Raw genomic sequence first — 20389 nt, forward strand, 5'->3', positions numbered from 1 at the left:
TGGGAAATAATTTTTGAGGGAGTTGCTTTAAATACCTACTACCCACAATGCTATCTTCTGCTTAGGCTTTCAGTTGTCACTGGTAGGAAATGGAATCACACCCCAAACCTGCTCTGCCCTGTGGCGACCATCACTCCCTCCTGCAGGAAAAGGCAGGAGCTGTTTCTCTGAAAAAGCACAGGGGGAAGAGGTGCTAAGGGCAAGAGGACTTCCGGCACAGCACGCTTCACATATCATAGCCCCAAAAAGCTGTGGGTGGCCTTTCCCTTTTATTACAGTAGAACAGCTTAAAAAGTGTTGCCAAGAGCGAGAACCTGAGCACTTGACTTCTGTTAAAAACACACGTAAGGCAAAAACACTTCACAAGAACTATCAAGAACAGTCACTTGGTCACTTTTTTCACCTGCTATGACTTGAATTCGTGGCGGTTCTTCTCAATATTGGGCACCAATTAGAAAAAAACAAACGAATTCTTCATGGGACAGGTTTAGCAACTTTTCACTCTGACAGGAAATAGTGACACTATTTTCCAAGAAGTGATCAAACAGGAAAGCTACCAGGAAATGCAGAGGCACCATCCAGTCACAAGACCAAGAACTACAAACTACTGAGCTCAGAGCTTGGTGGCTGAGGCAGCTCTGAATCAGCGCTGTCTCACGCCGAGGGACCACTTACCCACCTCACAAGGACAACAGCAGCTCCTAACAAACGCTGTCCGCCCTGGAGGCTCCCGTGTCCTACACTGACCTGCCACAGGCCACAGTTTTGCGTTTTAGTGCTACCAATTCACCTTTATATACTCACAATATTCACAATAGAATTGGCAAAATCCAGCAGTTGCCTCAGAGCAGCTGAGCCATCCCTGCAGTGGAAGGACAGCTGGAGCGGGGATCGGCAGAGCCGCCGCAGCACAAGCCATCCCCACTTGTGAGGCAAAGCCTTCAATCTCTCAGGACCTAAATTTCAGTGAGTTCACCTCCCACTGAGTTCAGCTTTCAGTAAAGCAGCACAACAGGTAATCCTTCTCAAAGTAGTGGTGTAAGAATATTATTCATGATCATCAGTGACACTTATTAATTATATTGGGTTTGACTTTTTTTGAGATGCACCAGCTCAAACTGATTCTCGTGTAAGTCCACAGATTTTACTAAAGAGTACTTAAGGAGGACTACACTGGTCATGAAAAGTAGCATTAGCATACTGAGTCGCTAAGCAAGAATGTGATTGGAATTACGACACTTGATTGTTTAACTTCATTTATTTGGGTATTTCTGCATCTGTTGCATGATTTTTATACTATAAAAGCATTCTGTATTTAGAGCTTATCTGTCATGGTGCACTTAGATCACAACATGTAAATGAGAACACCACATGCCGTGTAGGAGTTCAAAGCTTAAAACGTAGATGTCAGTCATCTGGAAACCTCTGTAAATTCTATTTCCATCTTCTTGCTCTCCTCATTCTTTAAACACTAAGCTCTCCTTTGGCTGAAAAACAGGAGTAACTGTGAAAGAGAGACACAAACATAAAAAACAGCGTCTTCTCCCGAAACTTCATGGTTGATCATTCTATCAGTCTGAAAATACTGTTTTGTGATCAACCTACAGTGTTTTGCCACCCGCAGTCAGTTAGGAACTTTGAAACCCAAAACCCACCACCAAACAATCCATGACTGTTTTAACGTAGATGATAGAGAAGTGTGTGTACCCTCAGGGGCAACAGCAACCTCCACCTTGAATTGTGCCTCCAGGAGAATTCAGTCATATGCACGTATCTACCAACAGGTCTTTGACACGTGAGAGTTATTCACATACTATCCACATACCGGTAACAATGTCTATCCAACAATGCCTCTTAGGGCATTAAATCTCTTGTTAGCACTTGTCAAAGCAGCACAATATCATCCGATAGAAGCACATAGGCATAGCACAAACCACTCTGCAGGACCGATCACTGTGGGACTCAAAGGAAGAAAGAATGGTGGGTGCCAAAACAATAGATTCCCCAAGTTTCTAGTTTAGGGGCCTAGTATTTTCCACTCAAAAACACACGCACAGAGCAAGTAACAGTAAGATTCAAAATACTGAACTTGTGCATGACCTGACAAGATTATTTACAAATAAAATAGATCACAAACCAATTGAAAACTTTTTCTGTTCCCTCAGAAATCCCTCCTTTCCTGTAAATGGAAAACGTACAAAAATAAAAATGCCTTTCCTTTTCTTCCCCCAGCAAAACAATCCTTAGAACAATTAACATAACGGACTGTCAAAAGTGTTCAAACACAAAGTGACAAATGCAGTGAGTGGCAGGCAAGCCCAGCCCGACCCACCAGAACACTGCACGCTGGATTTGTCATGCAAATCAAAATGGAACCTGACATGCTCTTTGTTCATTTTCCTTTCAAAAAATCTACTTTAAATGCCTCCCATGTGCCTTGTTTTGGAAGCTGACATTCCAAATGCATCAGTGCAAATTAAGGGGGGTATCCATTACCAATAAAGACGTTTTGATACAGAGAGGTTCAACAAATCTTACTGGGAAGACTGGAGAGACAACTGCTGCAGCTTGCACCTGTAGGGTCACTCAATTTGCTGCTGCTGCTGCTTCTTTTATGAAGTCTCTTTAGAAACACTCCACCAGAAAGTCCTTCCAGAAGAAGTTCTGGCAAGCTGTCACAGCTTAATATTTATAGATTATCGTCTGCAAGCAATGGATAGATTGTGAATTAGGAATAGTAACAGTGGTTTTGCTTTAAGTCTTGTCTATATTAAAATGCATGATGGTTAATGTGCATAAGGCAAATATTTAAATGATAAATTGATTTAGATACACCTTATTTATTTCTGCTATTTTACTACCTGAGTGCATAAACAATTACAGCTTTTTAGAAGATGCCACCAGATGCACAGTATTTTACAGTTAACTTATACTATACGCAGATGCCTTTTAAACAATGAGAGTGATGTTCTAACCTCATGAAAATAATTGGGAAACCTCCACGGACTTCATCTGAGCCAGTGGTTCACCCTCAGGGACACATTTTTAACAAAGCCCTCAATGCATTTACTGAGAATGCGGGGCTTTGGTTTAAAAATATATGAACACATCTTACTAATAAAGCAGCTTGGAATTTACTCTCAAAAATAGACTAACCCAAACTTTGGACTATATTAACTTCCCCAGTTTTGTAATTAAAACAATTTACATGACGATTTGGTTTCGCCTCTGTCAAAACCAGCAGTCATTCTGCATAAACAGTGGTTTCATCACTGCAGTTTCACTCTGAGCCTACCACAATTTATATTTAAGACTATGCAATGGGTCAGTTGGACTGCTCCATACCTACTCTAATACTTGTACATGTACCCGTCCTACACAATTGGGTTTTTTTTCCACTCTGATAGACAAATGCTTGTCTTTGTCAATGCATTGCTTTACTCTTGCAGCTTGTTGGCCCTTACCCTGCAGCATTAGATCTGAATGCTTCCTAGAATTTCATTCACTCACTTATCTCTTCCTCAACTATTATTGGTAAAAAAATAAAATAAACATTTTCATTCAATGCCTTAACAAAACTATTATCCAACAATTTACTTTTACATATAGTCTCTTAAAAAAAGGCAAGACCTTTACTTTCTTCTCTGCATTGGCTCTGAACTTGAATTTTTATGAATCAGATTTTTTCTTCCTACTCATTTTAAGGCATTCTGTTTCTTCTCAGTTACCCCAAGACCTGAACATCTATACACAGGGAATTTTCAGTAAAGGGGAATGATGCCTCTAGAATTGTTTCCTTGCCAATTCACATCTGGTACTCAGTACAAGATCCATCTGTTTATTCTGGGTCTCCAGGGGCTTGTACAGTAGTGGCTATAAGTATGCCTTTTAATTCGATTTTGTCATTTGGCTGGTTAGTAAGTACTTGACAGTCTGTCTAAATGCAGCAGGGCAGTTACAACTAGTCAGTCATCATATTCTAGTTGCCAATTCATAATCCAGTGGAATGCCAGTCACATTTCAACAATTTAAAACTCTATCAGTCATCTCCTACGTACTCCCAAATTGTCAATGCCATTAGATGTATTGCTTAATTATCTTTAATTTAATACCATTTCTTGCATGTACATTTGTACTTAGGATTGTTGCCAGAGCTCTGTAGAGCACAGTCGTGCTAATCTTGATTTACCTCGCTAACCTCTCTAGGTTTGAAGAGTAGGTGAAATTGTGGCATGGCCTTGGGTGACCTAGCTACATCATAAGTAACACGGCAGGTAAAGATAGAACTTCCTCAGAGCAAAGCCTCGTATCTTTTAAACGCAAAGATGTCAGTACCAGCATCAATTAAACTGGTATGCCAAAGAGCATAAATTATGCCACATAGAGATTTATTTCTCCTTCCAAAAAGTGGGATTAGGATTGTCACAGATGTGACAAATGTTTCTCACCTCCTTCTGTGGAGATGTGTTTAGCGCGGTAGAAGTACTTTGACCACAGTCATGGCAACAACCAGTAAAACTATTTCAGGAGTATGGATAATTCAGATTATAGTGTGCAGAATCATATATCCCAAGCAGCATTCCAAAAACAAGATAAACTCTTGTAAAAGCCTTCTGAAGCAACCTCTAGCATATAAAACCACAGACAACATGTTAACTTTCGTATGAAACACTTAAATAAGCTCTCCTGTGTGTGAATTTTGTATACCTGTGCTAACCAGAAAACATTGGGAAAATAGTTTCTGCCCTGATCTTATCATTTAAGTAATTGCTGATGATAAAATTCAAAATTCTCATCTTATTAACCTGTACTGGGTTTAGCCACAAAAGAAAGAATTGATCCCTGTTAAAACTTATCCCTTACTTCAAGCTGAAATTAATTTGTTAATTAATTTGAGGTTTCGTTTCACTATCTATTGACATATTTGTTGATCCTCCTTATTTTTCTTTTTGATTGATCGAAGCTTTCATTCTTACACTGTCAACAGACCTTTTGGTGAGAAAATTCTATTTACATCTGTAACTGACTTAATTCTCACATCTTCCCAGCAGTTTCTCTTTGATCTCTGCATTTCTGAGTTTAATGATCAAGTTTGCATTAAAAGTTTTTCAGTTGCTGTATCTTTCAGTTTCTGGGACTCAATTAAGAGAACACAATTCCTGAAAGTTCACGTAGAATTATTTTTTGATAGTTTTGCAGTAAGCACTACACATGCCGTATCTCTGACATTACAGTATGAACTAACACGATTCCTATTCCATTTCCATGTATTAAGCGTTTAAACTTCAAGATTTGGCATGGGTTTTTTCTGCGCATTTTGTTTGGAATCATACATTAAATATATTGTAGTGTGGTTGGGTTTTTGTGAATTTATCATATACAGGAGGTCTACAGATTTTCTGTAAAGAAGGCAAACAAGCCTGAATTAAAATATTAAAAGCCTACAATTTTCTTTTCTGAAGCTCAAGTTTAAAAAGCGGGCCCATGACAAAGATCCACAGTTTCTCTGAGGACAAAAGGGACAAGAACTTTTTTACAGCTCACCTCAAGCATCTTCAATTTTTTGAACATTTACAAATTTGATTAAGACATTCAAAATGAAGGGCACCGACCAACGAGTAATCCAGACAAGGTCTGTTCTGAGTGCTGTGTGAGCAACAGCAGTCCTTCTGCACAGAGACTCCACGAGTCCTTTTCTTACCCATGGAGTCTTCAGCGATACATGGAATTTATTCAGGTTTTAACAAAGGTGAATAGCACTACCTTGTTTTCTTTCAGCAGACACTACCTTTTGATTTTGATCCAATCTTATATAAAGATCTTTTTTCAGACTTTGTCTTTAAAACTAAGTGGTTGTTATGCTGAACTTACTGTTTTTACATTATAAACCCTTTTGTTTAGTTCATTGTATGAGATGTATTCTTCAGTAATGAATGCTTTTACTGTTAGTACATATTTGGGCTTACAGTTAAATCATCTTAAGAGATGTTCTACCTCTCTAGAGCAAATTAATATATTGAGCCTAGGCTTTTCATAATGCTTTTGAAACAATTCTGTTATTTTTAGTCCACCATCTAAACACTAAAGACAAACACTACTGCTAAGAAGCCACCAAGCAAAAATAAATCATTAACTGAAAATCAGGAAATAAATTTCACTGTATAACTAAATTTCACTGTAGAAGAGTAATGAAAAATATATTAAACATCACTAAGAGAACAGCAAGAAACAAGTCCTAAGTACACATTTCTACTAAGCAATAATGACCAATAATTATTGGTCATTGTTTACCATGTGAATGCAGAAGATAGGTGACTCAGTGGTGCAAAACACACTGTGCAGTCACTTTTCACTCTCTACAATAACTCAGGACACATAAGCAACCTGCCCACTGACAGCTGTGCATTATGGGTGCATTAAGATTCCCTGAGGGCCAAGTTCCTTGAGTCCTGTGCTCCTGGAATACATTTGAACAGCTCTGTACAAAAGCAGTCGCCAGCCAAACACATGAATGAGAATCACAAGTGGCTGCTCTGTCAATCTTCCACACATACTGCATTCATAGCTATACATCAGAATACTTGGATTGCTATGTAAGATCTTAGCTCTTCCCTTTGCCATGCTCCAGTACAGTTGCTCCCTTACAGTAAAGTTTATTTTCTCTTTTCTTAGTTCCCTGCTTATAAAAACAGAGCAGCACTAGACATTAACATGCAGAAAAGCAAACTGAAACTGAGAGCTACCACCCCAACAGCAATATGATCCTGCCATCCTAAATATCCCCAGTACTCCGCCTACCCACTCGTGCTGTTACCCAGAAAGCTGTACTCCCTTTCTCCAGTCACAATGTTATGTAGCCTCTGTTTACAAGAGACTGGGAAAACACAAAGTGGGAGTTGACTTTTGCTTTCCAAGTAGGTAGGGAAGAGTAGCTTATCTAATAATTTCCATGGCCTGTTACTGCTGATCAACAGCAAATCAGGCTGAAAATAAAGAATATGAACTGAAAAATGAATTAATAACTATTGCAGATGAAATTAACTCAGCATCTAGTGAAGTTTATTCGTGTAAGTGAAAGAAAGGAACGCCGCTGAAATGGATCTGTACTTGGAGTACAGTGATACAGCTGTGGGACCCATACCTTCCCATCTATGCAAGAAGTATTTTTGTTTGTCTCAGTTCTACAGCATTTGTGCATTCTCACTTCACTCATGGAAAACCTGGGTTTGGCGGGCTGGACAGAGAGTGGGAAGGAGAACCTGGAAGCATGAAAACAGAAAGAGGTAAAGATCAAATGCAATCACAGAAGTGGAGTGTGTAAGGTCTCTTCCATGCTGGGTGCCCTTGAATCCCACTGAATGTGCTCATTAGCTCGAGGCCAAAATAAAGAAACGCAGCTACCTAGAACATTTGCTGTGGATTTGTTATTCTCAGCAACACCCTGAATAGCAAACTTCAGTTCCTTACCAATGTGATGTAGTAGCGCTCCCTAATAAATACTGGCACTGGCTTTCATGATGGCCTGAATTTGTAAGCAAGTCTTAAAAAAAGATTGGCCAAAAGCTTATATTCAGCTAGTAAGCACTGCTCTTTTTTTCCAAAGTTATATTTAAAATTAAGTTCTCAGAAGATAAGCTAGATCTGTAGTATTATTTAGTCAGTTACTAACAATTACATAGACAGACCTGTGTTTAAAGATGTGAGGAAAACACTGTAAACACTGTAAACACTACTGACAGAACTTTCATTTAGACTGCGCTCCATGTATACAGGTATTTATTTTCCCTTTAAAAAAGGATTTACTTTGCAAACATTCCTGTGCTGAGATATAGTAATTTGGAGGACTGGGAGCTGAAAAGTTTAGTACTGTGGCTACAGGGGTACTACAGGCAATGAAGAAAAGCATGTAACTATGAAAAGAAGAAAAAATTAATGAAGTGGTATAAAATATGCATGCCCTTTTTCATACATATCTGAAGAGTTAAAAATCACTGCAGTTTAGCCTTGCAAGATGACAGGAATACTGCGTACATACAGGTTGCACAAATGCTTCTGAAAAAGAGATTTAGAAGTAGCATATGCTTTCGATCTGCAGGAAACAAATCTGATCTTTTGGATATCAAATGCAAATCCCACTAACAGTACGTTAAAATAACAATGGATTGGCCATCTCAAGACATAAAATCTGACATATGATAAAAGCACCTCTGCCAATTTCTTCTGCTTTCACTACCAGAAATTTGTTCAAACCACCCTAGTTCACAAATGATTGTTTCTTCCATTTATCATACTAAACTTATTAAACTGCCCTTTTTTGCATTGTTAGGATATTTTCTATATTTATAGCAAAAAAATACACTACTTCTCATCATCTTTTACTTTAATTTTATGAGTTGATACCAATTTCAGTAAGGTTCACTGTATTTCACTGCTTGTCTTTTTTAGACTACTTTATTAGAAAACACATTTTCACTGGCTTTGCAGATACCCTGTCATTTGCTAAGTATGGCGAACTTCTTTCTGTTACCTGGTGTATTTATAGGTAGAAGAAATTTTTTTAAAGTATTTTTTAATAAATGCATCCGTAAAATCTACAGGGGTCTATATTACCAGGCAGGTCAACGACACAACACTCCCATGCCACAGCTCATTTCTTCTGAAGAAACCATAATGATTTCCATCTTTCTAAAAAGTATTATTAATTTTCTTGCTTCTAACTGTTCTAAGTAAATGAAGGTTACTTGCTGTTTTATGCCCTGCGCTCTTTCTAGCCCAAAATATGACATTTCTGAGTTGAGGCTCTTTCAGTTGAACGTATCTTAACAGTACTCTATGTTCTTTAAGTACATATGAACAGCCCAGGGCAGCAGATCTAAACAACTTTAAAAAATGAAGAGTCTCTCCACCACTAAGGAAAACAGGCTTAAGCTATCGAAGCTCTACTATTTGGCAGTCAGTCCTATGTTTCCAGAGGGCTCATATGTACACATTTTGTGTTGCGCTGTCCTGTGCCACTCAAGGCTAAAGTCTCATCCTTAGTTCCTCTGTTCGCAAGCAGATCCCAGTCCAATGCCAGAGATTAATTGCCTAATTATCTTTCTTACTCCTGCTTGGAAAGTTGCCCTCTGGCTCCTCCTCCTGGTTTTGAAATTTAAAAGGATGAGCCACCAGAAGCAGCAGAGGCTTGTAAACAGTAGGCAGGAGACAAGAATAGATTTTAGGCAATAAACAACTTCCAAGGACAAAATTGCAGCTATACAACATTTAGGAGCCTTTCTCACACATACTGCAGTATCTGTTACCTGTTATCACTTGGCACAGGGTATCACTGACCTCAAGATCAACCTCAGATCACCTAAAGATGCTCTTCATTTGGTGTACTGTTGCTATCCAGGCTATGATTTCAGAAGACTGGCAAATACCCAGTGCGTCAGAAGGCTCACCAGGACGTCCCCTGGTATTAAGAGCAAAGAAGCTACACCTAAGGTCCTCAGAAATGTACAGTGCATCAAACATTGCTGCTGCTGCCAGTAATTAAAAGACATACTCAGCAACAACAAATGAGTGGCTGTAGAGAAATTAAGTACGAAGTAGAAGATCAAGAAACTGGAATACTAAGCAGAGACAATTATGATAAGCTGGATAAAATGTGTAACAGAATATTTCAGAAATACCACTTTTTGTTTGGAGGGAAGAAAAATAGAATGTAGGTAAAATGGTGACAAAGATAAATTTCTAAAAATGTATGAAAATTAAGGTTGAAACGAATTACAGAAGACTGCATGTAAAACATCAATGTCTGATAGAAATGGAAGGAAAGAAAGAAGAGTAATTAAAAAAAAAAAAGCATAAGGGAAGAAAAGATCTTTCCAAAACAAACATGAAAGGTAAATGGTACAGCAGGAAAAGCAAGAAGAGAGGAGGTAATAAAAAAATAAAACAAACATTTCAGATATTAAATAAGAATAAATATTAAGGAACTGTAAAAAACAAAAAAAAAGATCGGGGGGGAAATAGTAGCCAATAGACTTATTTATCCAAATGTGTGTGGGGTGTATATACATACATTTTCTTAAAACATAGTAAGGTTAATAACAGACAATTGAAACATCACATTAGAATCCCCCATAAGGCACATTTACAGCATGACTGACTTTGATACATGGTTTTCCTCTTAGTATTTATCATTCAGTTCATTTTCCTTAACACTAGGAATTAGAAGATAAACCGAGATGGTATAGCGCCCACATCACAGTTGTACCTGGTACCAAAATTCAGGGCTGTATTTCACACATAGACCATTTTTACCCTACCTTGTACAATTACTCTTGAAAAGTTTCGCAGAAGTTTCGCCAAATAGAACGGGATGGCTGTCAAAGCCTTCTATGTATTGAGCTTGCCACACCGCTGATAAGGACTTGATTAAATAAAGCCAGTGCCGAATTTTCCCATTGCACAGTTGGACTCTATTATGGTTTATCACGTATGTGAGGTAGTCTCAGAGCGTGCCCTGAAGGCCTGATCCTGAATGTGTGCTCGGCCATACAGAGGCAGCTGTCAGGACTCTGAAGGTAGCCACAGCGGCACAACTTTTATTTCCCCGAGGACTCTGGGGGTCCTCATTAAGCAGACAAAAGTGGGAATAAAACCAGAGAGAAACATTTTACCTCAGACGTGAAGTCTCCCTACACCTACGGGCGATTTCTTGTGCCATCCTCTCAGGAAACCTTATGGTAAATTAAGGTTAAAGCTACGGGATACCAGCAGGACCTCATGTCCGACCCAGTATAACCATTTTTACCACAAAACCGATACCGATTTATACCCAAGCTTCTATTTCGACTAATTTGGCTCTTTCAACAACCGAGCCCCAGCTCCCGCGGGCAGCAGAGCGGCCCCTCAGCGGCGCCGCCGCTCAGAGGTCGTCTTCCCTCAGGCGAGAGGGGCACAGCTACCTGTGCGGCCGCGGAGGCAGCGGGAAGGGGCGCGGGAAGGCGCACTGAAAGCCCGGAGCTCCGAGCAGCCGGGCGGAGGCGGGCAGAGCAGCGGAGGAGGGCCGCGAGGGCAGGAACCGGAGGAGCGGCCCCCGCAGGCCGGCGGAGCGGCGAGGGGCGGCCCCGGGCGGCAGGCGGAGGCGGCCCGCTCTACCCAGCATGCCCCGCGCCGGAGGGCGAGCGGCCCTTTCCCGCGAATTCAGTTCAAAGGAGGGGGAGGGGAGAAGCGCCAAGCGGCGAAGCGCACCGACCAACCAAACTCTTCCAGAACCATCCGTGCGTCACGCGGGGGCGGGCCCCGCGCCGGCCAATGCGGCGGTGCGGCGCCATCTTCGGAGCCAATGGGCGAGTGGCGGAGGCGGGCGCGTCGTGGTCGTCGGGTTCGGCTGGTCGTAGCGCTGAGGAGAGCGGAGCGGAGGAGACTTAGAGGAGTTGGAGCTCGGCGCTTCCCCTCCCCCCTCCTCACCCCACCCGCCCCAGCCGCCCCCTCCCTCCCCGCTCGGTCTCCGTCCTGCCGGGGCCCTCTCGGGGGCCAGGCCCATGGCTCCTCAGAAGCACGGTGGAGGTGCGGGGCCCAGCTCGGGCTCCGCTGGCGGCGCCGCCGGAGGAGGAGGTGGCGGCGGAGGCGGCGGCGGCGGGGGGTTCGGGGGCTCCGCCGCGGCGGCGGCTCCGGGCGGCAAATCCGGTGGTGCCGCAGGCGGCGGCGGCGGCGGCGGCGGAGGAAGCGGTTACTCGGGCGGGTCCTCGGCCTCCTCGGCGGCGGCGGCAGCGGCGGCGGCGCTGCCCCCCGTGAAGAAGCCGAAGATGGAGCAGATCCAGGCCGACCACGAGCTCTTTCTTCAGGCCTTCGAGAGTGAGTACCGGGCCGGGGGAGGAAGTGGGGGCCCGAGCCGGCGGGACCGGCCGGGGCCGCTGCAGAAAGGGCGGGAGGAGGAGGAGGGGAGGGCTGTGGAGAGTAGGGGCTTCCGGGGGTAAACATGGTCGGGGGAGGGAGGGAGCCGGGACCGGAGAGGAGGGCGAAGGGGAGCGGGGCTGGGGGAGGAAGGGGGCTCCGCCGGGGAGGCGGGGGCCCGGCGGGTCCCGGGCGGAAGCGCGAGGCTCGGGGGCCGGTGAGCGGGCAGGGTGGCGAGAGGCTCCCGGGGCCGGGGCCCGCCGGGTGGAGGGCGGGGGTGTGTGCCTGCGCCCAGCCGATGAACTTGGTCTCTCAGTAGCAGCTCCCATCACGCTTTCGGGGTGGCTGGTTCCCTTCCCTCCTCTAACAGCCCTTGGAGGCACTGGGGAGTTGGGAACGAGGAGGCTCTTCCCTCTTCGGCGGCTGCCTTTCGAGCCCCTTGCAGGGGCAGGATGTGATTAAGACTTCACTGTACTTGCTTTTTCTTTGTCTGGCGATAATTGTGCCTTAGTTGAGATTTCATATTGGAAATTGACCTTTGCGACCCAGGCATCACCCTGTGGCAGTTCCAGATAGGAGGAGAATCCCCTTGGATGCACCAGAAAGTAGTTTATGGAAATCTGATTCAAAAGCACAGTGTAGCGATGAACTTACATTGTACTGAAAGATTTCTGTGCGATTGCTAGGATTTGAAGGCAATTTTTAATGCCTGGCTAAATACATGGTCTGGTTCTGGGATTGGTGCTGTCACCGCTCGCGCTCACTTGTTATGGACGGTGACAGAGTTTGAGAAAGTGTTGGAGTTTTTGGTGGTGTCTCAGATCCTTAATAATTCAGGGTCCTTTAAACCTTAGCCCTGTTAACAAAGCTGTATGTTCAATAAATACTGTACTGCAAGTAGGTCAAGTGGCAAACAAGTTTTAAGAGGTTTGCTCAGTGTTGGTGTTCAGTGTCCGAGATGGGGCAAAATAATTCTCTTGCCCATGCCTCAGTCTGTCAGACAAGGGAAGCATTAGAGCTGTGCAGGTAGTGATCAGGAGTAAGTCATAGTGTAAATGTATCATAGCGCATTAACTCTGTAGTGTGAATATTATGGGAAAAGTGCAATAAGTAAATATTGGATTAAAAAATCCTAACACATGTAGTATTGAATCACATTCTTCCTGAATGTTTTTGTCCCTTTTCAAGGTCATATGCTAGAAAAAGATAAAGATTTATTTTAAGCTTTTGCTGAGTAATACGGACTTGTGAAACGTACGTCTGTCTGCAGGTCGAAAAGTGTGTTTCAGAATTTTTCTACTTGGGAAAACTAAAGTTGAAGCAGCAGTGCATTGTCTTTAAATTAAATTACGTCCTTGTGAATGTAATTTAATGTTTTCATACCTTTCTAAATTATAATCATGTCATGGTTTATTGGAGACTGAAAAACCCAGGATGTTTCTTTAAAAGTTGTGACTACTCTGTATTTTCACTTCCTAGCAAAGCGCGTGTTTCTTAATTTCTTTCTTTTCTGTCTTTTATCTTGATTTGAAAAAATACAGGTTTTTATTATGATGATTTGCACTAAGCAGAATTTTACTGGTTTTCGTCAGGCTTCTAAAAGGAAATACTGGGATCATTTTAAGATTTCCTTCTCTAATAATATTTCTCTCTAATATTAGATTCTTCGGGGTCTTGCATTCATAAGTGGAGATAATAAGGCTGAATCATATCTTTAAAAACGGATGAAGGGTGTAAAATGCTGTCTTTTTTCACTTCTAATCACAGAATTCCGTAAATTATAATAAGGTTTCCAGCTATCTGAAATAAATGTTTTGCAGTCGTATGAAAATAAAGTTTTATGTTTGTTAAAAAATAAATAGTTGTTTGTTTTCTTTATGTGGGAAATGGAGACCATGTTAGCAGCGCTCATATGGGCATCAAGGCATTCTCCATTCTGTCTTTTTGTGTTTTATCAAGTCATTTCCAAGTTTCTTGCTGATGTTACCGAATGAAGCTGGCTTTTATTTCAGTTTTAAAAGGGTGTATTTCAGTTTAGGTTGGAATTCTTGTTAGATATAACCTAATCCAGACAAACACTTTTTTTTTTGTCCTGATTTAACTGAATTGATTAAAACTAAACTGAAGGTTCTCTCTTCTGTAGGCGAGTCTTGCTCTTTTGAACTTTGGTTACTACACCTATGTCAAATGATGCTACCCTTTCATGTCAGTATTGCATGTGGCTGTATTATCCTCCCTCTGTTTGCACTTTGAAACAGTAATTGCTTTACCAGAATCAACATTTTTCTGATTCTATGAATGTAAAAGGTTTTGGAAATTAATTTCCTAGCTTAGAATGATCCCTAATGAGTCATAGTCAACTGACAGTCCCTCTTCTTGTTTTGGTACCTTGTGCAAGTGACCTTGGTACTTTCCAGAAGGATAAAACAATCAGATACCAAATTGTCCGGCTATGTAAATTTCATGTACTGTTTTGGTATTGTATCAGATATGTTCATTAACTTCGTGAAGAAAACTTACCTATTCGACGATAGGTTGTAATATGTTGAGATTTTTTCTGCCCTTTCATGTTATAAAGCCTTTAAGAAACATTTTGTGGAAAGCAAGAGCAGTCATACTTGAGTTGTGACTACCGATTTATGGTAGCTGAAACAAGAAGTTGCTTTGTGTTATACAGTAGGTGGAGTAACCTTTGACTTGCTAACTTGGAGTTATTTGGATATCGTGATGCTTCACTTAAATTATGACTTTTATGATAATTGTTTAAAAAAATAAAATGCTAAATTTGATACTTTTTTATCATTACAAGGCTGTCTTTCTGGAGTTATAAGGTATGTTGGATAACATGTGTCTCTTTTTCTTAGAACCAACACAGATATACAGATTTCTACGTACCCGGAATCTAATAGCAGTGAGTAATTGGTCTTTATCACTCCTTTACTTTGGACTTTTAGGAAATTTTAATTAAAGCGTAACCTTTTCTTTTTTTTTCCTGCAGCCAATATTTTTGCACAGAACTCTCACTTACATGTCCCACAGAAACTCCCGAACAAATATCAAAAGGTAAAATTGTTTTTTTAAAAGTAATCCTAAAATGTTAACCAAGTAGCTGAAGTCCAAAAAATAGTGGAGGGTGACTTCCTTTTTTCACAAGCTGTGTAAAACATGACCTTTTCTTTTTGAAGAACTTAAAAAATGCATACATCACTTTACAGTTGATTTCTGAGACCTAAGAACTTTTCTGCAATGTTAAAGAGTGTGTGACTATGCTGTGACTTCTTTTGATACCAGGAGTACTCAAATGTGGATAACTATCTGCAGAATCCTAACTAATTCTCCCATGTTTGTTTTCTGTTTTGGGGGAGAACTTCTTAAGAAACAAACAAAACTGTGTAACTTCTGAGCTCTTGTAATCAGTGGTGCTTGATCATAATAATATGAAACATTTTAGTTTAAGCTATAACCTAACTGCTTGTTTAAAAAAAAACAAAAACAAAAACAAAAAAACAAACCAAAAACCCCCAAACCAAACCCAAACACCAAACTATTGGTTTGGTTAATTAGTCTTGGAAGGATCCGGTAATTATTTCTGTAACTATTTTAAAAGCTGGAAAATTAAGGACGTCAGTTTATAGCATTTTACAAAAAAAAATCCAGCAAACGCTTTAAAAAGGTTGCTTTGAACTGGATACATCTGAGAAATGGGCTTCGGTTTTGGTGTTGCAAAAGAGTCATTCCTACCGTGTAAGGTTCTACAGCTGCATATCAATAGACTTTAAAATATATAAATACAGTTGGACTTGATGATCTTAAAGGTCTTTTTCCAACCTCAGTGATTCTATGAATACTGCAGAATAACAAAGTCCTTTCAGTTACTTCGCCCTCGCTGAAAATCATTTGTTACACCTTGGATATTTTTTGTAGTCTGAGCATTTATTTTAAAATATTTTAACATTAAAGTTCTTATTGCTTGGAAACAGTTGCTGTGGGATCAAAATACTTAATCATGAACACTTAAGGAGTAGCCATAAAATCTGGTTATGCAGGCAATTCTAATTTAAACTATACTTATATCTGAGGAAGGTAATATTTGAATGATCTGTTGAGCAAAAGATTTTGCATGTTTTTATTTAAACTAAATAAGCTATATTTGGCATTCTCGGATCTCTTGGATATCGTTTAATCTGCCATCAGCTTTAATGCTACAATACAACTTAAAGCTGAATCTGTAACGTACAACTTCAGATACTTAGGACAGGTAGTGATCGTACTATTTTTTTTTTTTAAAAACTTGAAGTTGCTGCTTACTTTTTCTTACAAAAGTTACCAAAGTGAATTGTTTGCTTATTTTAAAATAAGGCAGAGCCAAATTTTAAGAAATAATGTTCACGGTGTTTTGTCGCCTTTTTTTTTTTTTTAAACTAGAGTTGTGCGGCAGGAAGTTCTTGCTTATAATTTATATTAAGTTATAGTTGATTGAAATGCATCTGTTCTTCTACCTGAATCTGTTTCTTTGGATATTTGCTGTAGTTGCTGGGAAACAAGAAATGGTACTTTGCATGTACATTGTGTTGTCCATTGTTCCAAATTCCAGTTCAAATTCAGCTGCACAAGTAATGCTTAGTTTCTCTTTGAAACATACTAATTTTTACCAGTTCCCTTAACACTTTGTTTTAGAACTGTGATTTTAGGTAGGTAGTGTTCTACTAACAGACAGATTGATAGCCATTTCACTTGCTAGTTTTCTGACAATACTGACTTACTGAAATCATTCTGGTAATTACGTCTAGGAAGGTTAAGTAAAACATTTCAGTATGTTTTCTTTATAAAAACACAATAATGCAACAGACATGAGGTAGCATAGTTGAGGGGGAAAAACCAAAGTAATTGCAAAGAAGTGCGTTCTTCTCCCTTGGGTCCTCTCCTCCCACCTTTCTGTGCTCTGTCAGTACTGTGGTCCTTCTCTTTCAGCCTAGTTAAAACCACAAAAGTTGTAGTTTAAAGGTAGTTTGGACTGTTTAGATGTAGTGGCAATACTGAGAAACTGTGGCAAAACAGTCTCAACTGAACTTGGAGAGGAGGTTAACAGGATAGTTGTTTGCTGATCTGTGCTGGTAAACACTTTCAGATGTGCTCAAGACCTTAATTGGCATTCTCATTCAATAGAAATAGTTAAGGTATGTGGTCCTCTTATTTTGGTGAAAAAGGGGCTTTAAAAGAGGAAAAATATCCAAACTAAAGTAGAAGATCTTCCTGAGGCTTATATTAGGAAAAAATTGTGCACCTGGCTTCAGTATAGTGAAAATGTTAGTAAAGTTCTCTTTTCAAAGAAGTATCTTTTGGAACTGCATCATTGTTAGCCTGCTTATGTGGACCGTGACTATACATGTATATTTATTCATTCTCCTAGAACCTCTTAATTCTGCCATTTTTAAATTGCTGATAATTGTTTTGATTTCAGTAAACAGTATCATATGTAAAATGTAAAGAAGTTATCTCCAAACTTCATAGAACTTACCTATTGCAATATTAATTATAGCTCCACATCTTTTATCTCTAGCTCTACGGTAGTCTGAGAAAAATGCCAGACAAATTTATCACTTGGAGGTAGGGAAGTAAAACTGCATTTTTACCAAGAAATTATCCATTGATGTTGGTCCATATGTTTAATACTGAGAAAGTGTTTATAAAGACTAGAATGCTTAAGGTTGAGAAATGTTGATAGGGAAGAAGTTAACGCCCATGTTTGGGCTAAAAAAGTATTGGAGTTGCTGCTTATCATTGGCAAGGTAATACACTTGGGACAAGGGATACTTGATGGAGAACTGAAATGGGCTTTCTGCCTGTGGGTCTGTCTTCAGGTGTTACTATATTATTAGACCAAATGATGGCATTGGAAAGAAGTTAGTAACTTTTATTAAAAGTTGCTTCCCATACAGTATTTGGATAAAGGAATAATTTTTTTATTTATTGGCAGAGTGGCATGCTATGATGTGACTTTTAATACTTTTTTAATTATTACTGTGCTTGACTGGAATAAGAGTGGGTGGAGAAAGGAATGCGCAAGATGCGCATACTTGTAGCACAAGTAAATGCTGTCTTGAAAATCCTGGGTGTTAGGAACGGCTATTACAAAAACTTAATTTTGTCTGTTATGCATGGGAACGTGCTAACATAAAAATAGTAATGCAGTTTAAAGGAATTTCTGGCTTGGTGGTTTTTTTGTGTTCTTACAAGTTAACTTCAAAGGCAACAATTTTTATTTAATGGGGTTTTTGGTTGCTATTTTTAGTTTTTGTGAAAGATTTTAGGAGGGCTTTTTTCTTGTTTTAACTAACCTCAGTTTGACATTAGGAAAGGTGCCATTGTTCTTTTTGGATCAGTAATGCTCACAAATACTACATGCAAGCTATGACAGATATTAGTATATTTTATGAAAGACCGTTAAACTTTCCTCGATTCCTGAAACATGTTTGTCTCTTAGCTAGTTTCTGGCTCATATTCTGATCATGACATAACTTTGCTCTAGAGCTGTTTGAAGCAATTCTTCAGTCTGAAGAAAGCCTGCTAAATATAAGTGTACTACTTGCTGTTCTGCAGAACAGTGGCTGAATTTGATGAGCTTGGGCAAAGTGCACGCAGAGGTTTTTTTACCTTAGAATCTGAAACTTTCAACAAATACCCCTGTTCTTAACATCTCTTGCTTGAAAGCTGAGCATTGCAATATTCATTTTAATAATCCCACATTTTAGTGTAGGTGAGTCACTTCTTGAATCTGTCATCTGTGTGAACCGTAGGCTGAGTAGCGCTTTGAATCAGCGATTGTTTACTACACAAATAATAATTATTTTTCTCCTTGTTATCTGACTGCAGCCCTGCACTTGTGTCGTGTTTCTTGCCCGGTGTTACTATTTAGCCACAATGTGATTTGTAACTAAATCATTCAGATGCATTACATGCTGAATGTAGACAATGTATGACATCAGTGTTTCTTCAGTCAGGATATTTCTGTAAACGATGCTTCCCACTTCCCCAGAGCATGTCATCGTTGTTCTCCCCACAAGAAATCCAGTATTTGGCAACAGATTATGTTCTTCATTTTTCTAAGGTATAAATGTAAAGGAAGGATGCCCTCGCAGCTCTTGCATTGTCACTCTAGTCTGGTGCAATTTTGTTGGCATCTAGGTCCAAGCATTAATTTTCCTTTAATGAAAAATTGAAAGACTGTTCTGGAAACTATTGAATAACTTCTGTTCATGAGTGAACTCTATTTAGCAGTGAACGTTAAATTGTATGTATGGTAGAACAGGCTGAACATATGAGCATGAACAGACTGATGTCAGAATTACGGAGAGAAATGATTTGAAGTGATTATTCTCCACGACATTGTTGTCATTGGTTGTCCCCCCCTGCCCCCGTTTCTTGTGAGTGTGCTCTAGAAGTAGCTTCAGAATCCATTGCTCTTTGTATTGTGTCCATTTAATATAACTTTGTGGAGAAAGAAGGGGTAGGTTTTTTTATAATTAGGTTTTTAACTGTTTTGTCAGATAAGGGTTTAAGTGTTTTTCATTCTTATGATTGAGATTAAAATAGTAATGACTGAAGAGCTGACATGTAAGTTCCTAGTAGGTGTAAGTGTCACTAAAGTGGGAAGATTTTCTTTGACCGAAGCTGGAATGTGGTTAGACATGTTCATTGCAAGGTTTGAATATGGTCCTGTTAAATGACACTTCTTATGAGCAGTAGGATTACTTCTGAAATGTCTATTTTTTAATTCTTTGTATTATTTTGATGGAGAAGCTATATTGCAGTTGTGTCCCTACAACACGGGTGTGCTACTAGGCCTAAAAAGGCATAAAAAGGGTGTTTTCTGAACAGAAGGCTAAAATTGTATATATAGACAGTTTCAGATTAAAAACCAAGTCAAAGTTCAGACTGAAAAAACTTTCTTGTTATATATTATGGGAATAGTGGCTATGTGAAACGATTCTTTCTGCCTTTTCTTCACAGGAAGACATTCAAAGTAGATGACATGTTATCAAAAGTAGAGAAAATGAAGGGAGAACAAGAATCTCACAGGTACTGCCTGCATATGTATTTGTGTGTGTATGTACAAGTGAGCACATGCGTGCGCTAAATCAAAAGTCTTTTTGATTGATAAAATGAAGGTGATAAAGAGTAATTATTAGAAGCAAGGTACTTCCTGTATGAAATGTTGCTTCCAAAATCTTAAAATGTGTATATGTGTGCTGGTCACTTAAAAACTTGGAGGAAAGCAGTATCAGGATAAACTTTCAATATTCATCGTGCCATTTCTTAAAATATGTATAGAAGCCTCAAATAGGTATTTGCCTTAACTTTTTTTTTAAGACTGTCAGTTCTGTCAGTAACTAATCTGTGTGTGCTGGAATTAAAAAAAAAAAGAGGCAGATTTCAGAAAATACCATGAAGTTACACTGTTTGGGGTTTATATGGTTGTATACTTGCTATTTTTAACCTTACA

General features: G+C 39.8%; 1 protein-coding gene across 1 annotated transcript in view; it reads left to right on the forward strand.

The window, feature by feature from the left end:
- Window positions 1-11534: 11534 nt before the first annotated feature.
- SUZ12 (SUZ12 polycomb repressive complex 2 subunit) overlaps window positions 11535-20389 on the forward strand; it is a 34736-nt gene continuing 25881 nt past the window's right edge. Inside the window, exons 1-4 of the mRNA XM_059828101.1 lie at window positions 11535-11847; window positions 14751-14797; window positions 14885-14949; window positions 19897-19965. Coding sequence (XP_059684084.1) covers window positions 11535-11847; window positions 14751-14797; window positions 14885-14949; window positions 19897-19965 — 494 coding nt within the window. The remainder of the gene's footprint in view (window positions 11848-14750; window positions 14798-14884; window positions 14950-19896; window positions 19966-20389) is intronic.

Source organism: Gavia stellata, chromosome 22, assembly GCF_030936135.1.
Source record: "Gavia stellata isolate bGavSte3 chromosome 22, bGavSte3.hap2, whole genome shotgun sequence".
Taxonomy (NCBI): Eukaryota; Metazoa; Chordata; class Aves; order Gaviiformes; family Gaviidae; genus Gavia; species Gavia stellata.